At 37.1% G+C, this 16,232-nt stretch overlaps 2 protein-coding genes across 3 annotated transcripts in view; one reads left to right on the forward strand and one right to left on the reverse strand.

Moving 5' to 3' along the window:
- Positions 1-16,232, forward strand: part of LOC139125229 (uncharacterized) — a 496,067-nt gene that overhangs the window by 473,553 nt on the left and 6,282 nt on the right. The gene's annotated exons all lie outside the window — the stretch shown is intronic.
- On the reverse strand, positions 3,917-10,756 carry LOC139125279 (NXPE family member 1-like). 2 transcript variants are annotated; one of them, XM_070691364.1, is made up of 4 exons: positions 10,222-10,756; positions 8,839-9,548; positions 8,400-8,446; positions 3,917-7,004 (listed from the first exon to the last, which is right to left on the reverse strand). In XM_070691364.1, the coding sequence occupies exons 1-4, from the start codon at positions 10,279-10,281 to the stop codon at positions 6,814-6,816; spliced, it is 1,008 nt and encodes a 335-aa protein (XP_070547465.1). In that variant the 5' UTR covers positions 10,282-10,756; the 3' UTR covers positions 3,917-6,813. The 2 variants fall into 2 exon arrangements, with proteins under 2 accessions (XP_070547465.1, XP_070547466.1); XM_070691365.1 differs by having other exon boundaries at positions 3,917-6,956; positions 10,222-10,383.

Below are 16,232 nucleotides of genomic sequence, written 5' to 3' on the forward strand. Positions count from 1 at the left end.
ATCTTCGACGATCATAGCGCGCTAGTTGCTTACTGCTAAAATTACCGAACTCGCTGTTTTTCGCCTTCAGTAAGATTTTTTAGACTGGACGTATGGCACTGATTCTACCTCTTTTCTCGATTATACAAAACAAGAAAGCACACATCAACAGAAGTTACAATGGGTAGATTGTTTTGACGGTTACGTTTGAAGTAACCAATTGTTCCATTTCTGAATTAGACTGTCATACAGACTTCGACACAATAGAATGATCTCAAGCAAATGAAATATTTCCAAGAAAAGTTGTTTGTCTGGGTTTTTTCCCTTTCAAATTGGCTCCTCAGACTGTGTCCACATGTACGTACAAAGTAAACAAAAGAGTGACCCATTCAAGCCGCCTCGGTCAGTGAGTGACATTGGTGGGTTTAGTGTTTATTTGCATAGGAATCCGTCGTCTTTGTATTTACTTTTCGTGAAAAGTCAATACTGAATGTAATACTTACCTCTCAAACAATGTTTTTGTTTACTTGCGGCATCGACTGCTGTTTGAAAGGAAATACCGCCTTTAGATGGTGAAGATTGGCACAAGATTGATTCTCCGGTTCCAAGACCTGTTCTGTACCTGTATTCACACTTATTTTCCAAAGTTCCTTTGCGATGTAACCAGCACATGGTATTTATTTATTTATTTATTTATTTATTTATTTATTTATTTATTTATTTATTTATTTATTTATTTATTTATTTATTTATTTATTTATTATTTATTTATTTATTTATTATTCATCTATTTATTTATTTATTAATATTATACTGGTAAGCTCCCTCTGTCAAAAATGTTCTTATTTCCAGGGAGGACCAGTGTAAAATAAAATAAAATATTGTAACACATAAAACTCAAAAAATTAAAAGGAATAAGAGGCAAAATACGTAACATGATGGAAAATAAAAATCATGCGGCAAACTAAATGCATGACATATGTAATAAAACCAACACTTCAAAAAACAACAAAAATTCACATAGGGCGAATGTTTATGAGCATTCGTTTAAATTGCCGTAAAAACAGCAGGAAAATGTTGAAATATTTAATTGCACGATAAATAAAGGAATTACATGCTGTAGTTTTTCTTAAGAGGGTAGAGTAAATGTATGAGAATTTCCTTGTATTTCTGGTATTGATGTGTTTGTTTATAACAATCGAATATGATTTCTAAATACGGCGGAACAATATCCCCTTGAATAGATTTTAAATACTTGAACATAATTTGGCACACATGGCCTCGAGGACTCGACCTAATCGTATCCAGCCCAAAGTAGCCAATAACTGCGGCCAAGCTACAACACGATGATGCCCATTTCTAGTAAAATCATTCAGAATTATACGGGCTGATCTATTATGAAGTGACTATGACTGCTCTTAGCAGCTGTCTCAAAATAGCCTTTCCAAGCAGTTTTATCCTCTAGCGGTAAGAACTCTCCCTCTAAGAAACGAACAGCCTCTCTCGTGTGGGTCAAGGAAATAGCTATCGTTGACTGGCCGGCGCATTTTGCAACGAATGTGACAAAGTATGTGCCGTTACCCAAGTCCTCAACATGGCCTGGTACGCTACACTTCCCATTATTCTTGTTGGTCAGCAGAGCTTTCCAGAAATCACCGCCATGCACACGTTGGCGTCCGTTGATGTCCTTTGCATCAAGCCCAAATTCAGTCACGCCCCCAAAGTGAACCACCGTAAGGTTACATATCGTAGTTATCAAGTCGCATCTAAAACTTTCATGCTATCTAACATACTCTTTGTACAGTTACAATATGAATCGAAAGCAGCAACAAGATTGTGTAACACGAACGTCTTTCGGGGATCAGCAAGTGCTGTAGCTGGCAGTTGTTGGTAAACGTTTGCGGCACGATATATCTTCAACAATTAAAATGGTTGGCATTGAATAAAATTTTATAAAACTAGTTTAAAGTGGCAAATTATTGTAAATATTTTGAAATTATGAGACTAGATATTTCAGATATTAAACCATATTGTACTCAGCTTCTTACAAATTTATTATTATTATTATTATTATTATTATTTATTTCTTAAAAAGCGCACTACACTTCGTCTCAGTGCTCTGTACACAAACAATGAAAAGAATGAAAATAAAAGAAAATCAAAACATATCATTAAACACAGTAACATTCCTTAAAAAGATCAGTTTTCAACTGGCGCTTAAAGGATTGAACCGAACAGTTTAAAATAGCATTAGTAAACGCTTGTTCATTCCATAATATTGGAGCAGCAACTGAAAAAGCACGGAAACCATAGTTTACAGTAGTGTTCCTCGTATCACGCCGAATTAACAATAATTTATCAGAGGAACGGAGAACACGTCGTTGAACCTGAATATCTATCAGTGACTTCAAATACTCTGGACATTTACCGGTTAGGATTTTGAAAGTGAGGAGAAGAATTTTAAACTTGAATCTTTCTTTTACCGGTAACCAATGCAAATCCATTAAAACAGGCGTGATGTGTTCACATTTCCGTGTACGACTAATTAAGCGTGCAGCAGCATTTTGAACAGACTGCAATTTTTCAAGTTGGTATTTTTGAATCCCATACAGGAGACTATTACAATAGTCAAGTCGCGATGTCACAAAAGCATGTATAAGTTTTTCTGTGGATTTCTTGTCGATCAAACAACGAATTTTACCGATTCTGTACAAAGCGAAGAAAGCAGATTTACAAATACTATTTACTTGATTCGTCACGAAACCATCAGACTCTAAATGTACTCCAAGATTTTTACCGATGCAGACGGACTGATGTCAAATGTGCCAATTCTTAAGGAATTCAACTTCATCGCACCTCTTCTGAAACGCGATGAAAACTGAATTACTTCAGTCTTTCCATCATTAAGAATCAGCATATTTGACATCATCCATTGACGAATATTTTGAACACATAATTCAAGATCTGATCTAACATCTGCGGGGCTATTGCAAACAACATAAATCTGAGAATCATCTGCGTACAACATGTATTCCAAACCATGAGCAGAAATTATATCATCAAGAGGTGCAGTGTACAGTGTAAAAAGGATGGGTCCAAGTACCGAACCTTGTGGAACACCATAGTGTAAAAAGGCATCTTTTGAAGTTGTTGTGTCGATAGATTCAAAGAATGTGACTCTGTTCGAATGTTAGGCCTTAACCCTTTCACTCCCAGTTCCCTGTATACAGGTCCAACTTTACCATAGAAAACAATGGATTTGGGACAAACCATGGTGGTGTGAAAGGGTTAAGAGCAAAAAAAATAGATCTAATCGTATCATTGATCCACGAGTGATCAACAGGTACAGCAGACAGTAGGCGATTTTGAATATTACTGTCGCTATTATTTGATGTTTTCAAACCTAGGGTGTTCGCCTACTCCTTTGCCAAATATTCTGCGTAACACGTTCACCCACAATGTGAGCACCAGGGAAAACAAAGGCGTACACTTCAAGCTAACTCGCGAGCTGTTGTTTTATCATAGACCGGTGCATATCGTGCGGACGCTCTGTGTTTCGTCTGTTGATGCGAAAGGATGACGTACGACGTACGCTTGATAGAGGAAAGAAACATCATACACCCGTAATGCATTCGCTTAATTTGTTCAAGATTGGGAAACAGACACACCTTGCTGGTTTTCGCATGAGTGTGGTCATCGTAGGACAATGTTTAGGGCCCCAGTCGCACCGAAGGTGTTGTCCCTACGTCTGTCCTGACATATCTCTGTTAAATATTTGTAACCTATATTGAAGTAGGTATACGCTTCGAAACAGGACTTCAGTGGTAATCTGTAGGTGCGGTTCGCAGAACTTCGGTATCTACATTTGAAAGTGCAACGCGAAACATTAAACCTTATTACACTCAACTTATGAAATAATATTAAGACACTTGAAACTGAAATTCGTTCTTTCGATTTATTCCAATTAAAAATGGCTGACTACTGCAATCTTAGCAGAATCTGAAAGTCTCGCGTCATCCATGCAACTGTGAAATACTTTGGAAATTTCTTTGGCTGTGTATCTGTCACCAGTGGTTTAAAATATTTTTTAAAGTGTGATCAAATTATATACCATGTCCTTTGTCTTAATTATTCCTCGCTCATACTGTACCTATTGAAGTGAAACAAAGTAGCTATACTGAAAGCGCACAAAAATATGGAGATAAAACAGGATTAATCCCGTCACAGCGCACAGAACCTTTGTTAAAATGGCTAACTGGTCAAAGGTTAAGAAGAATGAATTTTGCAAAGTTAAACTTGGACCGCCAAGAACTTTTAATGCCTTCTACATTAGAAATTACATTGCTAATGTTATAATCGCACAGAACACTTCATTTTCATCAAACTTTGAGAATGGAAAAACTCATTTCAGCTCAATGATAGATTTTTATTTGGCGAATATATGACTGAGTATAAGAATGTTAATAATAAGGTAAGTCACACAACGAGAATATTCTGATGCTCACAAAATCTGTTATAGGTATCCCTAACAACAAGCAAACACACAAACAGTTTATTTGCTGTCGCTCACGTTTACTTGCGAAAGTGGTACCTGTTGCCATGGCATCGGTATGGGAGTTTATAACACTTGCGATATCTATGATCGACTTTAACCAAAGGCAGATTGAGTAAATCCATGTCGATCCATTGGGAGAGGAAGAGGTGACGGTATTCCGAATAAGAAGACTCTTTGTAAAATTAACGTTGCCAATGAGGTACTTATGTTTGTGTGCCAAGACTGAGTTGTTGCCAATAACCGCACGGCGTGGATTATTATAACCTAGATAGGGAGTCTGACGAGAAATATGGCTTTTTGTACATACCAATAGAAAAATCAGGATCTGCCATAACTTTGACAATCGTGTGTGAAGAGTTGACAGCCATACTGGCAGCCATGTTGAATCGTCGATTCAGATCTATGTACCATAGAGCAAGGGTTATGTTTCATTTACAAGTGTGCACGGATTCGAGGATCGATACAAACTGATGTATTTTTATTTATCTTTGGTTCGAAATATTTAAATAAAAAAAAAACAGAAAATGCTTATCATAGAAAATGCGTAACACTCCAAAGGTGAGTGTAAAATGACGCCTGTAGCAAAGATTTATTGGCGGGGGGTGTTCGGTTGACGACTCAGAGACTCTCTCGTACTCTAGCTAAGTTACAATCATTCATTCCGCTCTACAATCACTGTGTGGAGATTGAGTCGTTGCCTGATATTTAGGGGAACTGCTAGAGAAACAGTTCATCACCAAGAGTACACTCATCACCTATATTGCTCAAATTCGCCTAATGCCACTCGGATCTTTGATATAGTATGTTAATGAAAAACAGAAATCAATCTATTCAAATTAGTTTGTGTGAAAAACCCTAATTTTAACTCATTTTAACCTAAAATTTGGCTATCAAGGCATTTTAGAGGTCCGTTTTGCAGGCGCGCAATTAAACAGTCATTCAGACTTGCTGGTACTTTTGCTACCATCAATTCATTAACAAGGTGTATACTTTATGTCCTTCCGTTTATGAGAAGTAACAGGCACCAATAGAGCATTGGAGGTGGCCTAGTCTTTCTTCATGTGTGTCTGCATATTAGCTCTAAAGTAATGTTATGATACTGCAATATCTTTCAGAAGTAAGTTAATCTTTTACTACATGGTTACAAAAATTTATGGGTACATCTCAACGTAGAAATAATAAGATTTTCAAGTGCAACAGAGTTCATAATGTTCAGATCGAGAAGTCCGTAGCATAACAAAAACACTACCAGCCAAAAAATCAAACTTAACATGCCCCGTTTCAGGGCAAGATAGGCCCCTCCAATCAACTGTTGGACATTTTGATCACCGCCTTATGATGTATAATCCCATTGAACTTCTCAAATGAAAATCATGCGTTACGAATAAAAAATACATGTGATATGTGCCATTCGGGGCTGCCATACACGATATACGTGTATAAAACAAATTAAATGTCAAAGGCTATGATGTACGAGTACGAATTTCGAGCGATCGTACATATAATATGTATTTAAAAGCCCGCTTTTAGTGTCCCCGGAGATCAATTATCAACTGTAGCAGGAGGTATTGCGTTAATTAAAATTTGTTTGCAGACTAGTCGAGGTGATCTGCTTCCTTATCGTTTGGGATATGTACATCATTTTATGGAAGGAGCAGTTATGTATTCCGGAGAACAAATGTAGGATAGATATAGTCGCACTTCCTCCCTTATGACATCATGAGGCATGTGAATGACTATTTTGCCGGGATACGAACGGTTTAGATCCCAAGAATCGTAAAACATAATCCATTCTTCGTCGAATGTCTCCTTTAATTGTTCATTGATATGGTGTAGCCGCCAGTCACTGTTGTATATGCGATACTGCCATGATGATTGTTCCCTCACGTGAGCCCCCTTGACAGCAACCATGCTATCTGGGCAACGTTGCTTGAAACGAAAGAGAGCCATTTTGATATAGTATATTTTTCAGCAAAGGTTTCTGGCGTCCAAAATGTGAAGTGTGCCCATAGACTGACGACGACAAGCTGGTTGCAGTTGGTTAGGTCGTCTATCATGTCACCAGCAAAAATGAAATCCGCAATCCTATATCTTCTTTGCGTTACGGGTAGAGCTTCAAAGAAGAATTTGATAGTTATGTTTGGATCCTGTTTTCCGTATTCCACGAATGTGGCCAAGGTATTTTGGCTCCTTTGGTTTTACGTTCCTGTACTGTGTGTCCCACGTTATTTTAGTATCATTTATCTGGAGTAACTGACATATCTCTTCGAACCATTGTCTCAGCGTCGAATCTCCAAAAGTAAAATGTTCTTATTTGCGAGACAAGATTTGACCTTTGTGACATCAATCTTCTGTGTCCTACAATGCGCTGGATGCCAAGTTCCATTGAACCAATGTCCTTGAAATGTTTTATCGACAGTCTCTGGAGAACAATACGGAAGTTGCTCGGTGACTCTATTTTGATCATTATCTGATGAAAAACCGAATAGATGCCAATGAATTATCGAGAAACATAGTAGTAATATCATAACAGTAAGCATGGTTGGTAAACATGTTTAACAATTAATTCTTTAGGATAGCTATATTGTGACCTAAGTTTGATAGATGCGTAGGCTTATCAAGCTTTTTGAAATCAGATGTAGAGTAAAAAAGCTTTTTGAAAAAGGCCTTTTCAAAAGGCCCTCAAACACAGCTTTTTGTTGAACCAGGATTAACGGAGTTTGAGGGCCTTTTGAAAAAGCTTTTTGAAATCAGATGTAGAGTAAAAAAGCTTTTTGAAAAAGGCCTTTTCAAAAGGCCCTCAAACTCCGTTAATCCTGGTTCAACAAAAAGCTGTGGTGAATGCAACCAATGTAAATTGTCGCTGAAACCAACACAATTACCAGCACAAATAATGGCAAAGTTCACAATATTGTCGGTAACATCACCTGTAATACACGCAACCTAATGTATGTCATCACCTGTCGAAATGCCTTCAACAATATGTTGGTGAAACCAAAAGAGAGTTTAAAAGACTATATATGAGCATGTCTACACTATTCGCAATAGAAAATCCACTCCTGTCTCCGAACACTTCAACAAACCCGGTCACAATCTTTCTCATTTTCAAGTAAGTGGCATTTGTAAAATGCATTCTATTAGTATCCAACTCAGAAGAAAAAACTGAACTTTCATACATTACTACACTTGAAACGCTGTCACCCATTGGTATCAACCGTAAAGAAGGGTAATTTCTCTTCCACTTTTCTGTAAGCCCCCCCCCCCGCTCTCTGTTCTCCAGTTAGGGGGTCTTGTTGCTCCGTCTCTTCAACATGTACATAAGGGTTCCCTTGACAATGACATTTCATTTTCCATCCAGACCTCACACGATCTAGGTTAGTAGAGTCCCTTCTCCATTTTACCTATGTCGATTTTTCACATTCTCATTTTTATTCCTGTATTTTACATCATTCCAGTGTTTTTATTCTGAGTACTGTATTTTTATCGCCTTTTTTAGTCTTTGTGAGGATTTGTCATCATGATTTTACTTTCCTGTAGTCGTTCCACCTTCCTTTGACACGTTCTATTTTATCCGCTTTTATCTATTAGTTTTTACCCTGAGGAAGGCAATCTGTGTATTGCCGAAACGTCGGTTTTATAAATAAAGATCGTTTGAAGATTGAAGAAATTGGTCGAGTACGCCTTTCATATCTCCACACTGTGTCAAGACTTTGCTGTACTCCCGCTTCTTCCTGATGACTTCAATAGTTGCAGTTAGACTGACTCTATTTCTTGGTATATATATATATATATATATATATATATATATATATATATATATATATATATGTATATATTTGTTGACATAGTTATTCAAAATACTCACCAAAAATGATAATTTTCTTCGTAGTTTCTGCGACAGCTTTCGATCCTCTACCAAATAAAAAGAAAAAAATATTTGTAAAAACTATTTGTAAAATATAGTCAACAAAACTGACATTGGTAGCTTTTATTTGTCACATTTTTAAATGGACACAACCAATACAACGAGCATTCCTATTGTTCGTGACAACTACAAAGTATATCCACAAAATATATTTTTAATTAAAGCAATAATAAATGTCCTTGCATCGAGGACACGATATGGTACATATTGTGATTGGTTCTTACCGGCAAGACGGTTACATGAAGTTTAGATTTAGACAAAATGTAATGTCCTCAACATCGAACAATACGTACTGCATGAGTCGATGGAGTGGTACCATTGTATGCGTAGAACGATTTACCTTTTCCTTGCTAATACTCAGTGTTTAGATCATACTTACCTCTCAAATAGATGTTTATGTTTACTTGCGACATCAACTGCTGTTTTAGAAGGAAATACGGCCACAAGATGGTGAAGGCTGGAACAAGATTGATTCTCTGGTTTATCACAAAGCAGTAAACTTCTTCCAAGACCTGTTTTGGACCTGTATTCACACTTATTTTCCCAAGTTCCTTCGCGATGCAACACGCACATGGTATAATTGCTCTTAGCACCTGTCCCAAAATAGCCTTTCCAAGCAGTTTTGTCCTCTAGCGGTAGGAACTCTCGCTCTAAGAAACGAACAGCCTCTCTCGTGTGGGTCAAGGCTATAGCTATCGTTGACTGGCCAACACAGTTTGCAACAAATGTGACAAAGTATGTGCCGTTACCCAAGTCCTCAACATGGCCTGGTACGCTACACTTCCCATTATTCTTGTTGGTCAGCAGAGCTTTCCAGAAATCACCGCCATGCACACGTTGGCGTCCGTTGACGTCCTTTGCATCAAGTTGAAGTTTAATAACGTCCCCATAGTGAATTACTGTAAGGTTACTTATCGGAGTTAGCAGTGTTCTCGACGCATCTGTAACGTTCATACTACCTAGCTCACCGTTTGTACTATTCCAATATGGTGGCAGCATCGACATCACGCTAGGAACCACCAACGTATTTCTTGAGTTAGTTAATATAGGCACTGATAATTTTCCATAAACGTTTACAACATGATATACCTTCAGAAAAAGGGAAATATTACGTATATAACGATTTTCTATATGGCAGAGACTTTGATAAAATAAAAAATACACATTGTATATAATATAAACACAATTAATTTTGATTTAATCAAAAAAGGAAAAAGCATCTCTGTAGTAAATTCACCGATACCGATTGCCAGACTATCATTGACTTTCAATATATCCATAGAAAGAAATAAAAATGTTTTTAGGGTTTTTTATCTCACATAAGCTTTGGCTAGACCACTACAAACTAAAAGTATGAAATGCATTGGGTAAACTTAACAGACTTTTAAACAATGTTTAACACATGCACTCATCTTGATATATGATACGAAAATTTCAATTGAAAATTATTTTAAAGTGGAAACATTTAAATGGTAACAACTGGATCAATAATTTGTATGATTCCTTCATAAGGCTTTTGGTTAGCTTTCTGTTTAAAATACGGTCAAACGCGAGACTGACTGTTGCTCCTCTATACGAATATTCAACCTGTGCATGACTGGTGCCCTGGAATTTACAGTGTTGCTTTCAGTACATGGTGCAATGTTGTGTGGTCAAGTAAATCATTTAAGCTCTGAAAATTCATTTTTTCTGATGACACAACTTTGTTCCGCAGTTCAGCTTTAAGTAAATTATTTGAGAAACAGTTCACTCTGATTCTTACCGTAATGCACAGCAGCATCGAACCAAGTGTTAGTATCAAGTATAGACGTTTTATATTCATCGTTGTGATTACTCCACGATTGCTGGAAGTTTTTTTTTCCCTCTCATTCAGACAGTTTTTGTACAACAATCACCTTGCACTTTGTGGATTTAGATCGGTAATGGGAGAGTGTCGGCGTAGAACTCAGACCACTCACTCATTAGCATATACCGTTGTCATGGTGCCCACTCTTTTGATTAACCGCCCAGTAAACATAAAATGACCAGGCTGCCGTATAGTTAACACATGTCGTGAAAGATGTACCGCACCCAAAAAAGTTCGACATTGCGTGCCCTTCCGGCAATGCACGGCAAATAATACAAATCATCTACAGTGCAAAGTCTGTCAACATCTGTTTACTCCACGTGCACAGTCTCCATAAGTCATTGGTGCTTTCAAAGCCAAAACGTCTTTCTTAAGAAATTAACGACTTTCCTTTCAATGACTGAAGAGTGCAAACATTGGTGTTTTACTGTGTGTCACTGAGAGTTAAATTAAACCTTGAAACACTCCTTATGTCCTAAATAAGGCCTTTATTTATATGGGCGTAACTGTGGTTGGCCAGTGTATTGCCCTGGCTAGCATCTGAAGAAGAGGCCTTTTGTTTCGGAATGAAGATTTATAACTCGTTATCCGAAAAGATATCTCTTAGTTGAATCAATACGGCCAAACGAAATGTTTGAAGTTGCCTTCACATCACAAACGACACAGCCTACGCGAACTGGTCACGATGTCCATCAATCTTATTAAAATCAGATGTAGAGTACGGCGACTTCAACTTACCGTACGCGGTATTCTCTTGCTGTCTCCTCTCACTACAAGAGAATACCGCGTATGCGCAAGTAGACGTCGCCGTACTCTACATCTGATTTTAATCAGATTGGTTGTCCATACGAAGTGTGAAGATATTTTTGCATTGTTTCATTTTTCATGCTTTTCTACGAACAGGGCATTCATTCAGTGTACTTGTGACATTTTACGATATCTCTTGACGAGGCTGTTTTGTTTCAATAGTATCAAGTATGCTAAATATCGATGACAAACTTAGTATTACCCAAACGAACATTAGATCTCGATTACACGTCTACCTACAGTCACACAGAACGTTGGTCTTTATATATAAGGAAACCCAAAGAGAAAAATGCAATCTTAATGATCTTGATGAAGTAGTCTGAAAAGGTAGCCAGTCAAAGAGACGCCTGTCGACCACATGACCTTAAAAGAGGTCAATTTGCGTCGCACGATGAAGTCGCACTTTCTTTGTAAAGGCCAACTTCAAAAAAGAAATGAGGATAAACAAGGGAGTATATCCAATCCGTGATCTTGTTCAGAATAAAGTCGAACTGACAGGCAGTAAATCAATTTTAAATATTTTGATTATTTCAGTGTTCAGAATGGTACAGCGGGCTCATTAAACTGAGGGCGTCAAGACCTTATTCAGTATACCTTGTATAATGATTATTATTTGACGGTAAATATCGGACATATTATTTTATTTAATTACGATAGTAAAAATTTAAAATCGATGGTATGGTGTTTATGATTAACTTGTACTGCAAGCAAATGCGCTTTTCTCATTGATACGCAGGCGACATTAAACAAGCAATGGAATTTAATAGTCCAGAGCGCAAATGTGAGACAAATATAACTGCAGCAGTTTTTGATGAATCTTATACAATTCTGGTCCTCTAAATGTGTTCTACGTGTACGAGTTGCTACCGGAGTTCGTTTTACGTGTGGCGTAATGACAAATTACACGGTGCCCTTTGGTTGAATAGTTGTTCACTGCTGCGTGTTTGCCGTGCTTGTTGTTTTCCTTTAAACGGTTGTTTGTCAGGTCGTATTGACGTCGAGTTTCTGCTTTCTGCAATCGAAAATGTACTTTCGACGTCTAGACTCGCGCAACCATGTTTCTGCATTTCCAGAACAATGGGACTTTTCAGCTCATAAGTACTGTTTCGACTTTCAGTATTAGTTTTAACGTATCAAATGACAAAACGATATTTGCACTGTCAGTCAGTCTAAATGTTATCCGATTCTCAGAGCCTACTCGTTGACTATCTCTTTCAACATATTGAATAGATATTTTGTTTCTGCAGAGTCAAGTCTTTGAAACGAACGGTTTCACTTACCCGACGGCGGCTCAGCTACTACAATTACGTTTTCTTTACCTATAGCCGCCATGTGGCGACGTAGGACATCTTTATTGTAGCAATCTCAGTAAGTTGTCCTACTCAGGGCAGGGAATACATCTGACAGCATCAATACACCAATAAATACGTCAATACATCAATAAATTTACTCAAATTTTAGTCCAGGGTTACATCCCATGGGCAGATATCTTTACCTGTGAACAGAATTATAAATTTTAGAGCTACATAGAGCTTGGTGAAAAGCTGATAAGCTTGTGTTATCTTAGCGAAATGTCTGAGAATTAAGGCACTATATGAGGATTAGGGGCATAAAACAAAGGAAACTAATGTGTTAAGAATAACTTGTAAAACATAATGCCCTAGGTTTGTATTTTCTTTTATGTTTCTTATAAGACTGCTTACTTCTACGGTGTTTGAAAGCCGTAGATGTGGTCTCTCGATACAAAGTTCTGATGAACACAATCTATATTTGAGAGTAAGGTTTCCACTAAGGTCAACACGGTGACTTTGTTATGTCGTTATTTCTCAGCAACAGCAGTAAAGTAGCTGTGTCTTTGTAAAGCCTTTTCGAATTATCATGCAAACAGTCCGTGTGGGCCCAGAGATTGTGGATCTCAACACTATTTTATATGCAGGAGACCAGGCTTCTCCGAAAACTTCTTAAGGTTTTTATCGATTCCATAAAACTCGAAAGTAAGAGCGATGTCACATAATAGACTGTCGAGGTGAAGGTGATATATTTCTAGTGATGTTATAAAAACAGTACTTCCACTTCAATGAACATTTTTTCCGCCACAATGCTTTGAAATCAATACTTTATTGAGAACCAATACATTCTGATTTTTAAGATCAGATGCGGTAAGGTGACTTGTTAAGATAATTGACGAGCCTGGCATGAACTGTAAATGCTGCAGGTATCACGGCAATCATTCCAGCTCTGAAAGGAACCGATTTGCCTTTAAGTTGGTAGTTATGTCTAATATATACTTAGTTTCTCAACGTATCGAAGTATCGAGCTCAAGGCAATAATATCACAAATGAATTGATTCTGGCCATACACCGATCAGCGTTTGAAATTAACGTTAGTCTTGCTTTCCGAGGCCAACTATTTTCCGAACCCGAAGGATCGAGAGTTTTGACATGCAAGCTGCTCCGTGTGACCGATCCAAAATATATACAGGGTAATTTCTGTACCCCACTATTCTCATAACTTATCATTTTTATAAATAAATATACGTTATTTTCCCAATCCACATTTTCCTGCATTTAATGCTGAAAGCCTCGTGCCAAACATTTGACATGGTTAGTTCAGCGCGCGAGAGTTCTTTAACTTTCACCCTATATCAGCACAACGTATGCTCAAACACTGAGAGGCACCTTTGTTTAATTTTATGCGCCTTTTTTTACTTTTACGTCATCAAATTTTTTTTACATCTGATTAACCCGCCCCGATTAATTATGTCCAACTTAAGTATAGTATGGAGATTCCAAGACGGACACGTGGCGACGTCCCACCGCTGCCATCAATGTGATATGACCAGGGCTATTATGATGGTGTTGTCGGTCACTTGGTAGTGTGTAGGGGCCGGCAAGGCTGGTATTCCGATTTTGAAGGGATGTACGGAAGACTTGAGGCAGCAAGTACTATAATTTAAAGATACCACTTTATTGCACTATAAGTCAGGGTACTGTACAATAATAAGAGGTAAGCTGGAGAGACACTGACCGGTATACACGTGTGCCAAGACAGATATATATGTCCTGGTGAGTAATAAAGACAGCAGTGAACTCATGAATAATAATGCTATGGCACCATGTCACATTCGTAAATCACGACAAAAAGTGAAAAATTACGAAAAATAATGAAAGTACAATCGGGATTTACAAACATTTTGGTTAATTATTATTGATGACATTCGTATGATTATGAATTCAAAGGAAATGCTCAGCCATATACATGTCTCGTCAAGAAATATTGTTGTTCCCTTTCGTACGTCAGTCGATGCATCGGAGTTCTCGGACAAGGCGTTTTGCTGGTTTTGACTTTGAACAGAGCTTAAATGAGCGTGCGCAAAGAGGTTTCAAGATTCCAGTTTCCAATGCTGTAATACTTATACGGTTTAAGTAGTTTCAACACACCCAAACATTGTCACATGCTCTCATGAACGATCAATGACGAGGGTAGGGGATGCAGGCAGCTGCAAAATGCTTTAGGCTATTGTCTGGGCTATTTTAAAACACTAACCGTGTAGTACCTTGTTTTCAGATTTTGTCATCTTTTTGTTGCAGTAGATGGTAAAATGCAGTGCAGGGGGAAAACCGGATATTCGGTTGGCATGGCGACAATTTCAGGGTTAAAAATATGAGGAAATTTGTGGCAAAGATATCTATTGAACGAAAAGTCATACAACAACCGAATTTTTTCTGCAGCATTCAGATGTATATGTATTACAATATGAACCTAAATCTATGACTGTATAAGATGTCAATATAAATTAAATCATAGTCATCTCGGTAAGATTGAAAAATTAATAAATTTCACAACTTTCCGTCAAGTTTCTACTATGACATGATTGGATGACCTTGTTTTTTGAGTTTTATATTGTAAAGTATTTAATTTCACATATGTTGGCTGATTTTCATTGCATTCCAACCATTCTTTCAAGAGTTATTACTGCCACAAGAAACGAATGCAGTACAAAACACAATTGTTAGGAGTATTGGATTGAAATGTTTACAACATAAAGGTGATACTCATACTTCATGCAAAGTTTACGACCTCAAAATAGGGTATTCGACAAGTTTAAATTGTCAGTTAGAATTCTATTTACAAAAGTCTGGTTGTAATTGCTTTCTGAGTGAAAAATGAACTGTTAATTATCAAAAAACATTGATTTTATAATCAGCATGATAATGAAATTCATGTGAGATTCTTTACTTGTTATGTATATGGACACCATAACGTCTAATATGGTTTGTTTTCTGGTTTAATTGCTATACCTGAATGAAAATCTTCATATGCCTTACAGTAATATCTACACAAAATATAAAACAGAATCATTCGTTGCAAATTTCTTCCCGATTACTCATTGATCTGGCTTTTTTAGACTACAATTAGTCTCAAACTCACAATTTCCACAACGCCATATTTTTACCTCTGAAAAAGCTGCTTCAATAAGCAAGCAAATGGTCACTACTTCATACATGATGCCATAACTCAACAAAGTTTTTAGGCAACCAAAAATAGCGATTTACCTGTTTTGAATATATAATTAGACTAAATAAATTTGACCAGGGGTCAGTGGGAAAAAACGCGATTTTTCTCGATTTTAGTTAATATTTTTTGAAGAATGATATAGCTTATTTGAAAGTATACATGTCGAGGGTGACAATGAAGGAAAAAAATAAAATTTGATTTTTTGAGCATTTTGACCGACATTACCCAGACGATGGCCTTAAGATGGATAGTGCCCTGGGCTTTGAAAGAAACTGGGGTAAAATGGCTACTAATGTACACAATAAAGGGAATAAGAAAACCACCGAGACGAGGACAAAGACAATTAAACCATGCTTTAGACCATTTTTGGATAAAGTATATGGCAAGGAAGGTTTTTTTTTCTCATTTTGTTATCGCATGATTCCTAAAAATCGATAACTTTTTCGTTAGCAAGAAAAATGAAACAGCCCATTAAATTTAAATGCATATAAATTGTGCAACATCGATGAAAATTTTTGATTTGTTGAACCGAATGAAAATTACCTTACTGTATATCGTGGGGTTGGGCATATTTTGAGTGGTCCTAAACACAGACAAACATA

The sequence above is a fragment of the Ptychodera flava genome (genome assembly GCF_041260155.1).
Source record: "Ptychodera flava strain L36383 chromosome 3 unlocalized genomic scaffold, AS_Pfla_20210202 Scaffold_25__1_contigs__length_14229661_pilon, whole genome shotgun sequence".
In the NCBI taxonomy this organism is placed as follows: Eukaryota; Metazoa; Hemichordata; class Enteropneusta; family Ptychoderidae; genus Ptychodera; species Ptychodera flava.

Coding starts and splice junctions, on each gene's coding strand:
- LOC139125279 (XM_070691364.1), bottom strand. CDS start 10,281: ATGAATATAAAACGTCTATACTTGATACTAACACTTGGTTCGATGCTG. Junction 9,549..10,221: donor CGATGCTGCTGTGCATTACG/GTAAGAATCAGA, acceptor CTTTTTCTGAAG/GTATATCATGTTGTAAACGT. Junction 8,447..8,838: donor CATAAACATCTATTTGAGAG/GTAAGTATGATC, acceptor TTTATTTGGTAG/AGGATCGAAAGCTGTCGCAG.